This window comes from Symphalangus syndactylus, chromosome 2, assembly GCF_028878055.3.
Source record: "Symphalangus syndactylus isolate Jambi chromosome 2, NHGRI_mSymSyn1-v2.1_pri, whole genome shotgun sequence".
Classification (NCBI taxonomy): domain Eukaryota; kingdom Metazoa; phylum Chordata; class Mammalia; order Primates; family Hylobatidae; genus Symphalangus; species Symphalangus syndactylus.
Window position 1 is genome coordinate 21,778,481 of NC_072424.2, and position 17,350 is coordinate 21,795,830.

Consider the following 17,350-nt stretch of genomic DNA (forward strand, 5'->3'; position numbering starts at 1 on the left):
AGGATGTCTAATGTGACCCTGTGAGAGTGAAGCTGGGGAGGGGGGACTTTTACTTGCTTGAATAGGGGGCAGTGGGAAATCCTGTCATGCACCTGAGTCAGGGCCCTGTTGACCGATGTCACCTAAGGGCAGACCCAGCCTCTCTGACCCACGGGCTGAGCTGACAGGCATTGATGCTGCCCGGGTGGTTGGCCGTAGCTGAGGGTACTAGGTGATAGGAACAGGGTTCGCCACAGACAGTGCAGGACACGAGAGTAGTGGTTCTTATCTGGTTTTATTAAGTCAGGCTTCCAGATGTGGTTCTGCCATTTTGAGGCATTTGGTATTTACAGAGTGAAGATGTTCAGTCACCTGCCTGCTGGTCGGATCAGTTTTAGCTCTGAAAGTCTCATCCAAGGAAATCCCTCTATCCTGGGCAAACTGGGACAGTGGGCCACCCTCCCTCTCTTTCTACATAAAGTGAAGGAGTTGATAAATAGCTCTGAAGGTCCTTTGCATTCTTTTTTTTTTTCTTTTTTTTGAGATGGAATTTCACTCTTGTCTCCCAGGCTGGGGTACAGTGGCACCATCTTGGCTCACTGCAACCCTCTGCCTCCCGAGTTCAAGCAATTCTCCTGCCTCAGCCTCCCGAGTAACTGGGATTACAGGCGCTGCCCCCACCATGCCCAGCTATTTTTTTTTTTTTTTTAGTAGAGATGGGGTTTCACCATGCCGGCCATGCTGGTCTCGAACTCCTGACCTCAGGTGATCTGCCCGCCTCAGCCTCCCAAAGTGCTGGGATTACAGGTGTGAGCCACCATGCCTGGCCACTTTGCATTCTTAATACCTGAAAACCCCTTCCCTCCTTGCCCAATAATTGGACCTCCCAAGCCCCTCTGCCCATGATGAGGCCGGCTTCGCCTGGTGAGAGGTTATTTGTGTGTGTGTGACATTAGGAGACCTTCTGAACCTGGTCTGCAAGAATAATGCACTAAACCCCTGGGGTCTGGTATAGAACTCGAGGCCTTCCTCCCAGTAGGCATGGTATGAAGGCAGCATCACAAGGTTCCTAAGAAACGGCGGAAAGTCAGCAGCACGGCAGTGGCAGGGATGAAGTGTGCTTCCATGGTCCATCGGGCTGGCAACCGAGGACACCCGTGTGCCTGAATGGTTTCCAGAAGCAAGTGGGGCCTCCTGCTGCAGCTCAAGGCCATGAGAGGTGGGACCTGGTTAGAGGCCCAGCCAAGCTGTTTCTCTGAGCATCCTCAGAAGGGTTGTCCCAAGGCCTCTTAGGCTGGCCCTTCTGAAGGCCCACAGGAGTGGTGACTGGGACTGGTCAGATGTCACAGAGCAGAAGCATTTCTGCCTACTACAGGCTAAGGCCCCAAATGTTTGCAGATGGAAGCCACAGATGAGAACTTGGGGATCAGATTGTTAAAGGAATATTTATTACTATATGTGATATATGTCTATAATAAAACTATTAAAGGGTGGAGGCTTTGAATAAGATACCTGCTTGCTGACTCAACCGCACTCTAGAAAATGAGGGACTATATGGGATTCCAGGAGGGTCTTCCTTCTAGAGCCGCTGCTCATCTGTTACCCCCAGTAGGCAAATCTCAGGAACCCTCCTAGCGCTCTGGAGATAACAGGTCGGTTACCCAGATAGCGAAGTCAAATGCTTGTGTTGCTGAGACCCGGCCATGGTCTGTTTCCAAGGCCACCAGAGATAGGGGTTTGCTCCGATTTGGTCAGACCGTGTGGTATATTACAACTGAGAACAGATCACCTGCCTTCCACCCTGTGATGGTTTGGAAAGTTTTGGGGTCTCTGCAACTCCATTCCTCCACCACTGGAGCATGGAAGCCCGTGTGCCTCCTAGAGTCTGACTCCCCCTGCTCCTCCCCATAGTGCTGCTCAGCTCTGAGCCACGGAGGCCCCAAGTGCAAGAGGCCCCATAGCCAGAGCACCTGGTGTTTCCCCCAGGGTGCCTGTACATTTTCTTTGGCCACCCTGGGGTGTTTGGGTATCTGGCCTGGGGCCCAGTACTGAGGCACCCCGACATTACACTCTGCGGAGGACTGTGTAGAGAATGTCCCACAGAGGCAGAGCATGAGTGCGCCTTCCTTAGGGATGTCAGCCCAGGCATGGGTGTCCTGGGAGCAGGCTGGCCCAGGGGGCCCTGGGTCCCAGCCTCTGTTTCTGTCTTCCAGGCAGGCCTAGCCTCCCCCGAGAACTCGGAGCAGCTCATCATTGCCTTGGAGCCTGAGGCAGCCTCCATCTACTGCCGAAAGCTGCGGCTACACCAGATGATCGAGCTGAGCAGCAAGGCAGCTGTCAATGGGTACAGCGGCAGTGACACAGTAGGAGCTGGGTTTACACAGGGTACCTCTGCTCTCTCTCTCCCCCTCCTGCTCTCCTTCCCTCCCAAGCCCTGGATGTCTCTCTCCCTCTGATGATTTTAAAGGCACTTAGTGCCATAATGAAGAATCAGGATACTCCAGGAGCAGGTGGGCTTTAAGCACCTCTCTGCTCAGCCCCCCTACTTGGCCCCTCCAAGGACCCCCATAAATGGAGGCATGGTTACCCTGGTTCATCACCCACCAAGTGCCTGGGGACGGGGAGCTTCCCTCTAAGAATCTGAGGGTAGCCTGAGAGCGGTTCTTGGCCTCGCATTGTATTAGGCTCTTAATCTTTCTTGTGTATTAACAGATTCTTAATCTAATTCCATTGCCTGTTATTAATTCTCCATTAAGACTGTTGATTTATTGCTGACTCACTCATTGGGCCTGCTTCATGTGTGATGAGCTCATTGTGTGTCTTCGCTGAGAGTTAAAAATGCAGATGAAACCAGCTGACTTTTCCTGACCTAGGTGATGCTCGCCTAGCTATGGGAAGGAGCACCGCCTTAAGGAGACTCAGGATGGGGATTTTAAAAAGATTTTTCTCTTTAATAATTACCTGCATGCAAGTGGGTCATAGCCTTGGTCACAGAAGTTGGTTCCCTGGTATCCAGGGCTCTGTGGGTGTGTCGAGGGCTATAGGGTTTGCAGACACGCCCTGTCAGGGTCAAGGCAGCAATGTGAGCATGGGCACTAAGTGGGAGCACTGTGGGGGTGGCGCCGGGCACTGCAGCTCTGAGCTCTGTTCCCAGACGAGGGCTTTGAGGGCAGATACCCATCTGTCACCCATGCTCACCCCCATCCGCCACTGGAAGGCCCCAGGCCCGGGAGGAGGAGAGGGAAGAAGACATCAGTGAGGACCGTTGCTGAATTTTCCCTGCCACAAGCTTGTTCCCAACTTTTCTTTGGACCCCACACCCAAGGCCCATCCCTGCACTTCCCAAGGCACCAGGCCAGGCTCACCCTGAGGCCATGTGTATTCCTGCCCAGACGGTCTCAGGCTGCCTCCTCCAGGCCTCCCCTCTTCCTCTTGACAGAAGCAACTCTGCCCCAGAGGCCCCCTGTCTGTATTTCAATCCCGAGATTTAGGAATCTGGGAACCTCAGCCACAAAGCAGTGGCAAAAGACTCCCTCGTCACCAGGCTGCCCCCTAGCCCTCCAGGAGCTGTGTGCTCACGCCTTAGATCTGATTTACCCAGAATAAATGGAAACAGCTTCCCTTTAAGATGTGAGGGCTTGAATTGCCCCTTTCTACCAATGCTCGGCCTCCTCAAGGCTCACCGAGGCTAGCCTTATTGCTAACTAAATCAAATGCATTCACAATTTAAATACTCAGAGGTTTATTTAAATTTTAATCTCCATTGTTTTCACTGGAAAAAAGAGGAAAGACTAAGTTTATATCTTACATGCTGATTCTTCATGTTGTTCATAAACACAAATACATGACCATTAGCTAATTCTAGAATAGCTGTTTTTAACTTTTTGCGAGTATAGCACATTTGAGGGGGGAACATCTGTTTTTTGAAAGATTGCCTTCCCTGAGAGTTTTTGGTTTCCTTTCCCTTAATGTATCACATCTGCCCCCACACTGTTCTGTGTTCCTGCCCTGTGGCTTGTGGAATTTGCTGTCTCTGTGTGCTCAGAGGGTCTTCCTGGTTTTTGAAATCCTCAAATTGTTGGGCGCCGCCCCTCCGAAGGGCAGTGAGGCCGTGGGTTTGGTGACAGCCTCACTTTACAATGAGAACATCTCTCCCAGGAGACGAGTGCTGTCTGGGGCGAGCCTGGCAGAGCACTTAACCAGGAGTACCTGAGATGCCTGGATGCCCCTCTGTGACTGAAGGCCAGTGGGTGCCACGGGGAGAAATGGAGCTGCTGCTCAGCCCCAGCATCGCAGGGTTTGCTGTCAGCATGATTTTACTTGCACATGATTGAATGGGATTGATAAAGGATACATTTTTCACAATCTGGGACTTAATTTGCCTGAAAACTGGGCTAATTTTTGAGAGCTCAGTACATATCGTATTAGCCTCGCTTGGCTGTATTTTATGAATGCCATCTTTTTAACCATCTAGATGGCTTTAGAAAACCAACTGCCGGCCCGGCGCGGTGGCTCACACCTGTAATCCCAGCACTTTGGGAGGCCGAAGCGGGCAGATCACAAGGTCAGGAGATCGAGACCATCCTGGAACCAGTGCTGGGAGCAGGAGAGAGGCCCCAAGTTTGGGGAGCCCTCCCAGGCCCACAGGAACTCTTTAATCAAGGGATGCCTCCCTCTCCACTCTAAACCAGGCCCTGGTTTAGAAGACCTTGGAGCTGGCCTGGTATTTGCAATTCTAATCCCCAGAGAAGAAGTTGTTTTGTAAACACTGTATTCTTTGCTGAAAGAGGCCAGAGGGTCAAGGGTGCCTTATTGGATAACCCACAGCAGAGGATTTTCTAGGACAATTCAAAATCAGCAGCACCAGTTTAGGGATTAAACAACAACAAAAAATTGGGAGGGGGTGAGGTTGTGGGATGGGGCAGCAGAGCACAGACAGTGAAGCCTTCCCCTGTAACATCAGGGACTGCCCTCCATCGCTCACAGTTATCATTTGCTGAGTACTGGGTCTCACACTAGGTGTGTTGCCTTCATTATCACCTACTGTGTGCTGGCTGAGGATACATTGGAGACTCAGTCCTTATTCTGCCCACGATGAATTTAACCCAACTATTAATATCCCCATTTTATGGACAAGGAAACTGAGGCCCAGAGGGTCGATTTGCCCAAACTCCCACCTTGGCGGTGCCTTGCCGCCCCCCAGGTGCCCTTTCACAGCACCCTTCTCATCTCGAAACATTCCATTATTCTGCTGTTTCCGGCTTCCCTGTAAATTGTTAAATCTCAAAGGCATGAGGGCCTAAGGTCTGAAGGTTAATTTCAGACTGCAAGAAAAGAATTGTGGGGCCAGGCGCGGTGGCTCACGCCTGTAATCCCAACACTTTGGGAGGCCGAGGCGGGTGGATCACGAGGTCAGGAGATCGAGACCACGGTGAAACCCCGTCTCTACTAAAAATACAAAAAAAAAAAAAAAAAAAAAAATTAGCCGAGCGTGGTGGCGGGCGCCTGTAGTCCCAGCTACTCAGGAGGCTGAGGCAGGAGAATGGCGTGAACCCGGGAGGCGGAGCTTGCAGTGAGCCGAGATCGCGCCACTGCACTCCAGCCTGGGCGACACAGTGAGACTCCGTCTCAAAGAAAAAAAAATATATAGAATTGTGGGAACTGCAAGCCCCTTAACCTCTCCTGACCTGATTTCCTTCTCCGAACATAGTGACAATGATTTGTGCCCTGTCACAGCCACACAGGCGTCCCCGCCACTCAGCACCCCAAGCCACAGCAGGAGCGGAGGTTGTCCCTGTGTTCATGGAAAAGGCAGCACAGGGGTTTGCCAGGCCCAGACGCGCCACCTTGTGGCCGCAATGCATATTGGCTTCAGCTGGGTCAGGAAATGGCCCCCAGTCCATCTATCCAGGGTCTGTGTTAGGAAAACATACCCCGAATTCCTTGTATCAGACAAAATTCCTTAATGTGGAATTGTTTAACCGAGCGCACTGCAGGCTGTTTCGCAGATAGCTTCCTCCCTGGGGCAGCAAAGCCGGGAAACTAGGCGATTTCATTAACCCATTCTCCAAAAAATGTGACCAGGGTAGGGTCACATTTGACCACATTCTCTTCCCTCAGTTTTTTTCACGTGGAAAATGGGGATAATAATTTCACCTAATTCCAATAGTTGTTGTGAGAATCTCATCAGGGCGGGCTTTTCAGCTGGGCACAGGCTAAGCCGAGGAATAGAGGAAGGCCGGTGGAAATCACGTTCTCTGGGAAGAGCTGGCTTTGTGATTCCCGACATCGTATTGACTTATTTTGGTCAAATGTCACTAATGTTCCATCCCTAAATCTCCTTATGCTATTGCCTCCACTGACTGCAGATGATCTCTGCTTTTTCATGCTTTCTTACCCGTCATCATTTTCTTTCTGTCGGCCACTAGCTAAGGAACACATACGGCGTAATCGGCAGAGTCGGACCTTTTTGGTGGAGAATGTCATAGGAGAAATCTGGTCCGAGCTGGAGGAAGGTAGCGTCCTTCAATGTCCTTTGCTCTTGCTGGATTTTCCTGTGCTGCTCGCGAAAAGCCATTCCCGTTTGTCCCTTTTGCACTTTTGGAAAATGTTCAAACTCAGTGGGTTCTAAAGACCACTCACGCAGGGAGAGCTCTTTTGGGAGCTGTAATTTTGCATGTTGTAAAACCAGGTAGGGATTGGAACTGATCAGTTCCAGAGTAAGTCTTATGTGAAACGCAGATGATTTTAGAGCACTCACTATTCACGTGGCAGGAAACTGCCCAGTAAGTACGTGCCAGGGATGCAGCAATGTGTGAACCTTAGATTCACTCACCTGGGTTCTCCATCACCCATGCCTAACCGTCCTCCTGGGCAGATTGCATTCTCTTTGGTCATGGTTAACTCCTGGAGCTGCTAATTAGCAAAACCATTGTGCGAATGAGAACTATTGAGGGCAATTAGCTGGGTCTACCTAGTTACCACCCACCAGCTTGTTTCAGATGGGGTTGGCAAACTGTGTAAAAGATGGCTGTTTTTGTGCCAGGTGACAAGTATGTGGTTGTGGACAGCGGCGGTGGCACTGTAGACCTGACAGTCCATCAGATCCGGTTACCGGAGGGACACCTTAAGGAACTGTATAAAGCAACAGGTGAGCCCCTGCAGGGCTAATTTTCTTGTATCTGAGCCGTTTCCAGGCAGTTCTGTTTTCACTTGTTTCGGATAACTCTCAGTTTTATTCTCTTGAATGCCACTAACATGTGGGATCGTAGGCGGTGGAGGATACTAATGTCTGCTTGAAATTGGAAAGCAAAATGCAATTAAACATTCTTTAAAACACAAACCACCACAACTTGGGTTTTGGCCTAAAGCAAGCCTGTTTCAGATCCTGGCCAAGGGCGTTGGTTTCTGAAAATTCTGAAAGGATGAGATTGCAACTTGATGTTGCCCATGACCATGCTGAGGTGAACTTTCTAGGGAGGCCTCACCTTGTCTTGGATCAAGATTGCCAAACCATTGGCCAAGTGCGGTGGCTCACACCTGTAATCCCAGCATTTTGGGAGGCCAAGCAGGCAGATCACTTGAGGTCAGGAGTTGGAGACCAGCATGGCCAACATGATGAAACCCCATCTCCACTAAAAATACAAAAATTAGCTGGGCGTGGTGGTGCACACCTGTAGCCCCAGCAACTCAGCTGGCTGAGGCAGGAGAATTGCTTGAACCCAGGGGGCAGAGGTTGCAGTCAGCAGAGATTGCGACACTGCACTCCAACTTGGGTGACAGAGTGAGACCCTCAAAAAAAAGATTGCCAAACCAAAGAACATGCTGTTTCCGTTTTGGGAGGTTGGAGGGGAAAGGATAATAAGAAATTAGGGGATCACACAGGGACTAGACCAGGCCTGCTGATTTTCCAGCCCCCGCTCTTGGATGTCTTGGATTAGAATACCATGATGGTCCTAGTTAGATAAAATTATTGATTTTTTTAAAAATGTAATTGATTTAAAATAGATTGTTGGCTGGGAGTGGTGGCTCATGCCTGTAATCCCAGAACTTTGAGAGGCCGAGGCAGGTGGTTCACCTGAGGTCAGGAGTTTGAGACCAGCCTGGCCAACGTGGCAAAATCTCATTTCTACTAAAAATACAAAAATTAGCCGGGCATGGTGGTGTGTGCCTGTATCCCAGCTACTCGGGAGGCTGAAGCAGGAGAATCGCTTCAACCCAGGAGGCAGAGGTTGCAGTGAGCCAAGATTGTGCCACTGCACTCCAGCCTGGGCAACAAGGGCGAAAACTCTGTCTCAAAAAAAAAAAGAAAAAACAAAAAGAAAATAATAAAATAAAGATTGTTGACAAGAGATTTCTGTAGGGAAAAGCTTCTCCACATGGAATGAGAGGCAGCGCAGGGTTCTGAAGTGTAAGTAAACACTTACAGCTGCAGTCCCATTGCTAAGAGGCTCAGAGATGAACAGGTGGGCCTGTTTCTCAGAGTCTGGACTGGGTTTCTAATGGTTTTTAACACCATGGCCTCCCTTTTTGTTCTCAACTCAGGTGGACCCTATGGATCCTTAGGAGTAGATTATGAATTCGAAAAACTTCTGTATAAAATATTTGGAGAGGATTTTATTGAACAATTCAAAATCAAACGCCCTGCAGCCTGGGTTGACTTAATGATTGCGTTTGAGTCTCGCAAAAGGGCGGCTGCCCCAGACAGAACTAACCCGCTGAACATCACCCTGCCCTTCTCCTTCATTGACTACTACAAGAAGTTCCGTGGGCACAGTGTGGAGCACGCCTTGCGGAAAAGCAAGTGAGTGGGGCTCATCACCTCGGGCTCTGGACATTCTAGCGGGTGGATCATGCTGATGGGAGAGAGGAACGAAGTGTGGACTTCAGGTTCAAATCCTACACACTGGCTGTATGACCTTGGGCAAGGGACTCAACTTCTCTTCCCTCAGTTGTTTTCATGTGGAAAATGGGGATAATAATTCCGTGTAATTCCAAGGTTTGTTGTGAGAATGCAATGAATTCATACATGTTGAGTGCTTAGAACAATGCCTGGGACCTGGCAAGTATAATCTATGTATTTGCTAAAAACAGAGAAACTATGAAAGCAGCGAAGTTTAGTTTTGGCCCCTGCTGTATCCCCAGTGTCTAGAAGAGAACCTGGTATGCAGTAGGTGCTCAATAAATATTTGTGGAATTAATCCAATGGGAGTGTAGGTTTCTTGCTACTCTGAGTCCCTTGGCTGATTTTGTGTCTCAGCTTGTTGCAAAATGAATATATTTAGAAGATGGTTTAAAGCTGAATTTAAAAACATAGATAAAAATAATAGATTTCTAATATTCTTAAACATTTTAAATATATATATAATATCCATCATGAAATGATGACTACAGACAGATTTACCTATCATATTTCATAATTACCTTTTTCTAATAACCCTTTTGTAAGGGAACATGTCAAACATTTATCCTGTAAAATACCCCATTGTCCAGCTTCAACAACTGTCAGTTCCTGGCTAGTCTATATCCAATTATTTTAAAGCAAATCTTAGAGAGATTAGCATCTCATCTATTTCAGTATGTACCTCTAAAGGAGACAAGTTTTAAATCACAACCACAATATCATGATAACACTTAACAATGAATAATTCCTCAATATTATCAAATATCTAGTTAACATTAACATTTTTCCATTTGTCTCATTTTTTTTTTTTTTACTTTGTATCAACATCCAAATGAGGGCTCTACATAGCAGCTATCTGATACGCCCCTCGAGTCCCACTAATGTACAGGTTCCCCTCCTGGTTTTTCCTTCATAATTTATTAGATGGCAAAACTAGTAGTTTGTCCTTAGATTGGAATTTCCTATAATCTGGGCTTTGCTTATCTCACGTCCATGGTGTTACACAGCAGGTTCTAGGTTCTATCCCATGGCCTTTTTTTTTTTTCCTTTTACAAGTTGGCAGATTGACTTAGAGGTTTAATCAGATTCAAGTTTGAATCTTTGGCATATATGCCTTATGGGTGGTGGTCCCTCCTATTGCATCCCATCAGGGGACACGAAATGTCTGCCTGTCTCTCCTTTTGTGATGTTAGCAGCCATTGATGATTATTGCCTGGTCCACTAATGCATTAGGGGTGGCCACATGGCCACCATCTTGGCCCATCACTCCTTCCTCATTTATTTAGCTAGAATACTCCCAGAGAGAGAAACTTGGCTCCTCAGTGGTTTGCTTGCCCTGAACTACAGCTCACTTAGGGAAGACAGGATAAATAGGTTGGTTTTCAACCTCCATTTATGAGTTAAAAAAAAAACAAAAAGAATCAATTTCCTAGTATCCGCCAAAGTGTCTAATTAATTTTTCCTTTTGTGAGGGCATGAGGGGGAGTATCATTAAGAATTTAAGGATTTAAGCATATTTGATGTATTTTAAACCATGGCAGTTCCATCCTTATTGACACCCACACTGTCCCATCTTGGCCAGTAGGAGCCTTCTCACTTTGGCTCTGAGTCCCTTTGACATGACATTTGTGGTGGTTGACAGTGTCTTTGCCTTCTTGTATGTGAAGATGAGCCTTCTTGGCTCATCTTTCCATTCCCTACCCCAGGCCTGGAATCGGCCATTTCCCTAAGAAGCCCTGGTTCCTTTTAGTGGAAATCAAAGCAGATTTCATGTCAGGTCTTCTTGCCCTTGGAGCAGGGCCAGTCTGGACCCTCTTACCGGGCTGATGTTCTCTGCCCCGTTGGTCCCCCACAGAGGGTACCTGTCCTCTGTTTGGAATCCCAAGACCTACCTGCACAGTTCTGGGGCCTGTCAACCCTCCCAATAAGAAACAGGCTGCAGCCAGCCATGGGGTCATTCGATACCACACCGCATTGTCCTTTGGCCTATGCCATGGAAAGGATTCCTTTCCAACACGTTCTAGATTCCTGTCCAGCATCTAGAATGTGTTGCTGGGAAGCTACTGGTGTGTGCTTTGCATCAGGGACAGAGGTGCCATTTGCTTGGCCTCTGAGAACAGGTGGGGCACGCCCTATGGGTTTGGGGAATACACAGTCCATGGCATTTGCTTAGTGCCAGAAAGTTTCCAGAGCGCTTTCACAGACATGGTATTTAACTTCATCTTTACAACAACCCCCGTGAAGGAGGTAAGGCAAGTGCAGTTATCCTTAACTTCCAGACGTGGAGACCGGGCTTGGAGAAAATGGGGTCTAATCTGCCCAAAGTCCCAGAGCTCCACAGTGGTTGTGGCCAGGCTAGAGCCCCACAATCCTGGATTCCTGTCCAGGGCTCTCTCTGCTCCACACTGCTGCTTCTGGACAGAGACCATGAGGGCCACCTAGTAAAATTAGGCTTACTCTGTCACCTGACAGGTGCCTGGAGGGCTGAGGACATGCACCTGAGCACACACATTTGTAGCTGTAAGTAGCAGTACAATAAACTCGCCAGGGAGCCTTTAACGTGCTTGAATCCAAATATTGTTGGATTCAAAGTGTGGTCCTGCAAAAGAGACAGTAAGCCCTTTATCTCCTTGTCTTTGCACTAGACTTTGGCCTCCACTATCCCAGGGGAAGGTCGGTCACAGCCAAACTTAAGATACAGAGAAGAGATTATGTCTTAGCTTTTGAGCTTCTAAGGGTCTCCAGGTCCTGGCAGTTTAGGGTTTCCAAAGGTGCTTTTCACTTTCAACCCCCGTTCTGCCTGCTAAGATGTGACAGATGTTCTGCCAGGGCACATGTCTATGCAGATAAGCCTGGGTATCGTGTAGACCCTCACTGCCTGCTCTTCTCCATGCTATGCTCCTGCAGTGTGGATTTTGTGAAGTGGTCCTCGCAGGGGATGCTGCGGATGAGTCCAGATGCCATGAACGCCCTTTTTAAGCCGACCATCGACAGCATCATTGAGCATCTCCGTAAGTATCAGCCAGGGCTCGGCCACTCAGCGAGGCAGAGCTGAGAAAGAGGACGGGCTTTTCCAGCATCACCAGCTGGTGCCTGTGGAGTCAGGTTGGCCTGGATCTGGGAGCCACAGGCAAGGGCCCCGCAGGACTGGGCAGGGCTTGGGCATGTATGGGAGAGGTTGCTGGGCATAGGCTCTGGATCCCTCTCCTCGTACTGCAAAGCTGCTGAGAGCTTATCTCACCCAAGCTTTCCGTTTGGTCTCAAAAGTCAGAGAGCTGGTAATGACAAAGAGGAAGAATTAAATAAACAAACAAAACTTTAAAACAACAAAAAAGATCAGAGAACTGGAAGCTCTGAGGCAATGTTACCTGAGAGTGGCAGGCCCTAGGAAATGCATATTCTTTGCTTTACTGGGACATGTTAGACATCCTCACCCTGCTAGGGGAGAAGGAACTGTTATGTGAACCAAAGGAAGTTCTGCAAGACAGCAAATGGAATGTGGCTATGTCATTATCCTGCTACATTGGTGGCAGTACCCAGGGACATATAGCAGACTCACCGGGGACCTTTTTCAATATCTTGTCCCCCACCTACCAAATCAGACTCTCTAGGAGTGGGATGGGATTTTTATGAAAATCAGAGAATTCTATTTATAACAGCCTGCCTTGACTTACCCAGCAGAACCACAGGTTTGGAGAGCTTTAGGAGTATTCATTTATGCAAACCAAATTCTACTTAAAATTATCACCATGTATCTGTTAAAATGCATTTCTACTTAGCAGCAGCTCTGGCATTTATTCCAGAACATATTGGTGTGCAAACTCCCTTTCTTTAAAAGACCAGTTCTGCAAAGATTCTGTTCAAGGAGCTCAGAGTAAGCCTGCCCTCACATTGTTCCAAGTGGCCTTGTCCGTTCCCCACAGATGCAGGCAGCCGAGTTCCCCCTTCCTTGCTAGCTTTTGGTGACAGGACATTCTCCCTGCCTCCTCCCTTCCAGGAGACCTGTTTCAGAAGCCCGAGGTGTCCACCGTCAAGTTCCTCTTTCTGGTGGGTGGCTTTGCTGAGGCGCCCCTCCTGCAGCAGGCGGTGCAGGCTGCCTTCGGGGACCAGTGCCGGATCATCATCCCTCAGGACGTGGGCCTCACCATCCTCAAGGGCGCCGTCCTCTTTGGCCTGGACCCCGCGGTCATCAAGGTGCGCCGGTCACCGCTCACCTACGGGGTAGGCGTGCTGAACCGCTACGTGGAGGGCAAGCACCCGCCCGAGAAGCTGCTGGTGAAGGATGGCACTCGGTGGTGCACTGACGTCTTCGACAAGTTCATCTCTGCCGACCAGTCTGTGGCTCTGGGTGAGATGGTCAAGCGTAGCTACACCCCGGCCAAGCCCTCCCAGCTGGTCATTGTCATCAACATCTACAGCTCTGAGCACGACGACGTCAGCTTCATCACTGATCCCGGGGTGAAGAAGTGTGGCACGCTCCGCCTGGATCTCACGGGGACCAGTGGCACTGCGGTGCCTGCCAGGAGGGAGATCCAGACCCTTATGCAGTTCGGGGACACCGAGATCAAAGCCACAGCCATTGATATAGCCACTTCAAAGAGTGTCAAAGTTGGGATCGACTTCTTAAATTACTAACCCTCCCGCCCCGCTGCCTGCCCCCTTGAACTCAACTTATCTGCATCTGCTGACCTCAACCTTGACTGTTCTTTCCCTAACCTTGACCCTCACCATTGCCCATGTGAATTTCAGCAGGGAAGATGAGAATAATCAGGGCTAGAAATAATTAGTGACTTTTGAGGGCACTCTGGAGTCAGAAAAACAGAAATTAAGATTAAGGTTTAGGCATAGAAAATTAAAGGATCCTGGAGGAGCAGCTAGTTTTCATAGGTACAAAAGTGGTGAAACGGCCACGGAGAAGGGAATCAGTACATTTCTGCAGCAGAGATTGCGCTGCTTTGAACAGATAACGGAGGTTATGTAAAATTTAGGATGCCCTATTGCTGTCTTTCTAGATTTAAAATGAGATCTTTGAACCAGGAGGAGATCTTCATCTGAGACTTTTCTTTCTAAATTTTTTGGATGACCGTCAATATAAAATGCCACCCGTCTGCAGTTGATTTCTTTTCATCATCATGTGATTAAAAGTGGTGATTCAGTGGGAACTGGGAATGTTTTTAGTTGGTGGTAGAAGGCTGCCTACACTGGGCACTGTTTTAGATTCTCATATAATTTAAATAGCAAGGAGGTTCAGGGAAGAATAACCATAGCCTTGGGTAATCCACTAGGGCTTTTGCGAGTAGGAGAGCTGATACCTCACATTCTTAGCAGGTGAAAACTTGCAATGATGGAAATAGATAGTGAAGAGTTACTGATGTATCCCAAATTATATGCTGTGATATAAATTCCCAGCATGCCCAGCCCTGATTTCTGAGTTCAAAAGTAATTCTCGTGAATCTTAGTAGGAATTCTGGGTAAGAAAATGAGGTTGCCATTGGTCTTCTTTGCATCACCAAGACCAGACATCCAGAAGAGCCCCTCACCTTGAAAAGCAGACAGATTTTAAATTAACCCCCTCCTTCCCGCTCACCTTCATCTCCCTAAGAGTTTTGGCCATTTAGTTCCACATTTTGAAAGGAATACCTTGGTGAAATTTGGGAAGAGAATCTGTGCTATGCAGTGTTTCATTAAAATCTTCAGTTTTTCAAGTCTCTCTAAAAATAATTGTAGATCTATACTTGATATATTAAGTCGGTTTTTTTTCACGGCAGGCGTGTGGCTCGCCCGCATCAGAATTGCCTGGGTGCGTGTTCAAAACAGCTTCCTGGATCCGGGCCCTTTTTAACTGAGGCCGACTCTTGGAGAGGGGCACCAGAATCTGCATTTGTAGTGTATACCACATCGTGGTTCAACTGAAATTTGAGAAATACTAACCTGAGATTTTGTTGAAGTTCACACACAGACCACAGCCCGCACTCTGCAGGTGTCCCCTTTGGGCTCCCTTAGGAAGAGGGCTTCCATGTGAAGGTGACCCCATACCTTGCCCTCTTGGTCAATGGGATTGGGGCTCCACCTGGCTTGGAGATGGCACTTTTAACCCTCACAGGAAGGGCCAGGGGAGGAAAAAAATTGCAAGAAAGCGACACCAAGAACGGAGCTGACTGAGGAACCAACTGGAGGGTCTTCACTCTCTCCTTCCCCACTGTACAAAACCAGTTTTCTGCAACATTCAGGAGCCAACTGAGGAAAAGAATCAAGAATCTGACTCACAGCCCATCTGATCTGTTCAAAGCTGTCTTTTCCACCTGCTGAAATTCATTAAATCACTGGAGGCATGCATAATGAATGGAGAATGAGTGAACTTCCAATGCAACTTGGATTCACAAACCCATTATCATAGCCAATATGCAGATTTTAAACAGCATTTCACATTTCATTTGACCATGTCTTCTTTTTCACATTGCCTGCTGCAGAATTCCCTACTGGAATGTGAAACAATGAACAAACCACAGAACTAGAGAGTGCTGTTTAGTCACATAACTTAGTAGCGGGATTGTGTATCCAGGCACAAAGGTGTCTTTGCTAATGTTCTCTTGCTATCTGCCCTGCTTCAAACGCTAAATGGTATGGGTCTTTCTTTGTTGCCAGCCATATTCTACAAATAAGACTTTTCAATATAGTTATGAGTAATATAATTTTATGTACATATAATGTTAGAATATTGTACAGAATCTTTGTTTCTACGATGCGCTTTTCTTGTTTCAAAAAGAGGAAAATGCTTGATTTTTGTTGATGATACTTTTGTTACTGTCCTTAATTTTCCATAGTTTGGTTTCTTAATTGTGCTCACTAAGCATCAATTTGTGCTGATGCCAAGCTATGGACTATGTACACAAGACCGAGCAATAGACAGAGGTGCCTAGGGTCAGAACACACTGAACACACATGGACCGCCTGGATCAGGAGCCTCATCAGACCCTTCTCCATGCACATCCTTCCCAAACAGTCACAGATTCCACTGAAAGGAGCAGATTCTATCAGTTCTTCTGTGCAGACTTTAAGAGCTGAACGTTCTGGTTCTGGAAGCCATGTGACTGTGCAGAACAACCTAAGAAACCCTTTGCGTCGTAAGGGGTCGTTGACCTCTCCTTCCGGGTCAGAGCAGTCACTCTGAGGCAAAGCGTGGTCCACTGTGTGTGATGTTTTCAGGATGCTAGGGTCAAAGAAAAAAAAAAAACAAGTGGTACATAAGCCCAGCTTTTCTGCTGGGCTAAGTGTAAGTGTGAGTAACATGGTCAAGCCCCTCTTTTTTGGGCTAATGTAAAGCCTTTCCCGCATTGCATTAATGCTGTCTCCCTGTGTACTGTTTCTCTTAAATGAGCAGATAGAAATCTGCAGTGTTGGCAGACAGGTGATGGAGAGGATGAGAATTTTATCTTCTGGCCACAGAGCTGCAGCCCCGGTTGTCAAAGTCCTTAAACGAAACCTCCAAATCCATCCCTCCTTCCCTACCCCCACTGGAATATTCTAGAATAAGAGCACTGGATAAGTACACTTGAACACATTTTTCTAACCTTAGAAAGTATCTACAAGGCCTGTTGTCTTGACCCATTACTCAATTGTCCCCGGCATATCATCTGATATTCACGTTTCTTGGAAGCAGAATCATCAAGGCTTTCCTTTGTAACCGCCCTTTCCATACACAGCAGGCGTGAATAAATGCTAAGTAACAGACAGGAGGGGAAAGAGGAGGAACCATACAACTGTTTTTGCAAAATGATGGCTGAGTCCAGATTATAGAGGTTGCCTTACCCTTAGAATGTTATTTAGACCAAGTTTAGCTTTTAGAGTCCAGGTCTGGTTAATTGCCAGGGTAGCAAAGAATCGCATGCACCAATGTAAACAGGAGTCAAAACGCATTATTAGTCAAAGATCGAATTTCACATTGTAGAGATGTATAGCTGTGATTAAGCTGCATATGTATGCTGGGAAACGGCTTAAGTGGATGGCTAGTACAAAAGTTGTTGGCCATAATGTCACACCTCTCATCTGCTTGAAATATGGACCAGCATTCTAAAATATCAGCTATTGGGGTCTCGTTCACTACAAGATAAATTCAAACTTCACAGAACTTTGCAGCAGTTCACCACCAGACAGGATTGTGTCTGCAAACTCTCTTGTCTTCACAGACGCCTAATAAAGCAAAACTCTGAATCTCATGTGGCCCAGATTTTTTTTCCCCCATCCTGGGTTTGCAAACTGCATGATGGACACATCAGTACTGATCTCCCTCTTTACCCCATCTCAGGTGGTGGAGAGAGAGTTTCAGTTTTTTCCAGGTGCTATAAGTTTTATTAAGTTATTCTAACAAGAGACTAGGCCCTTTGTTTGCTGGGAACCAAGGCCCCATCAATGTGCACAGAGCTCCTTTTCTCTGGAAGAAAGTGGTCTAGCCAGAGGGAGGGCAGGTAA

The 17,350-nt window shown here is 47.7% G+C and overlaps 2 protein-coding genes across 3 annotated transcripts in view; one reads left to right on the forward strand and one right to left on the reverse strand.

Annotated features, from left to right (window-relative positions):
* HSPA12A (heat shock protein family A (Hsp70) member 12A) overlaps positions 1–17,097 on the forward strand; it is a 180,873-nt gene extending 163,776 nt beyond the window's left edge. For both annotated transcript variants that reach the window (XM_055247928.2, XM_055247917.2), the window contains 6 exons: positions 2,193–2,364; positions 6,408–6,494; positions 7,025–7,129; positions 8,524–8,782; positions 11,789–11,892; positions 12,879–17,097. In XM_055247928.2, the coding sequence (XP_055103903.1) occupies positions 2,193–2,364; positions 6,408–6,494; positions 7,025–7,129; positions 8,524–8,782; positions 11,789–11,892; positions 12,879–13,516 (1,365 nt within the window). In that variant the 3' untranslated portion in view covers positions 13,517–17,097. The remainder of the gene's footprint in view (positions 1–2,192; positions 2,365–6,407; positions 6,495–7,024; positions 7,130–8,523; positions 8,783–11,788; positions 11,893–12,878) is intronic.
* The window catches only part of ENO4 (enolase 4), a 412,386-nt gene that overhangs the window by 304,621 nt on the left and 90,415 nt on the right, over positions 1–17,350 (reverse strand). The window lies entirely within an intron of this gene.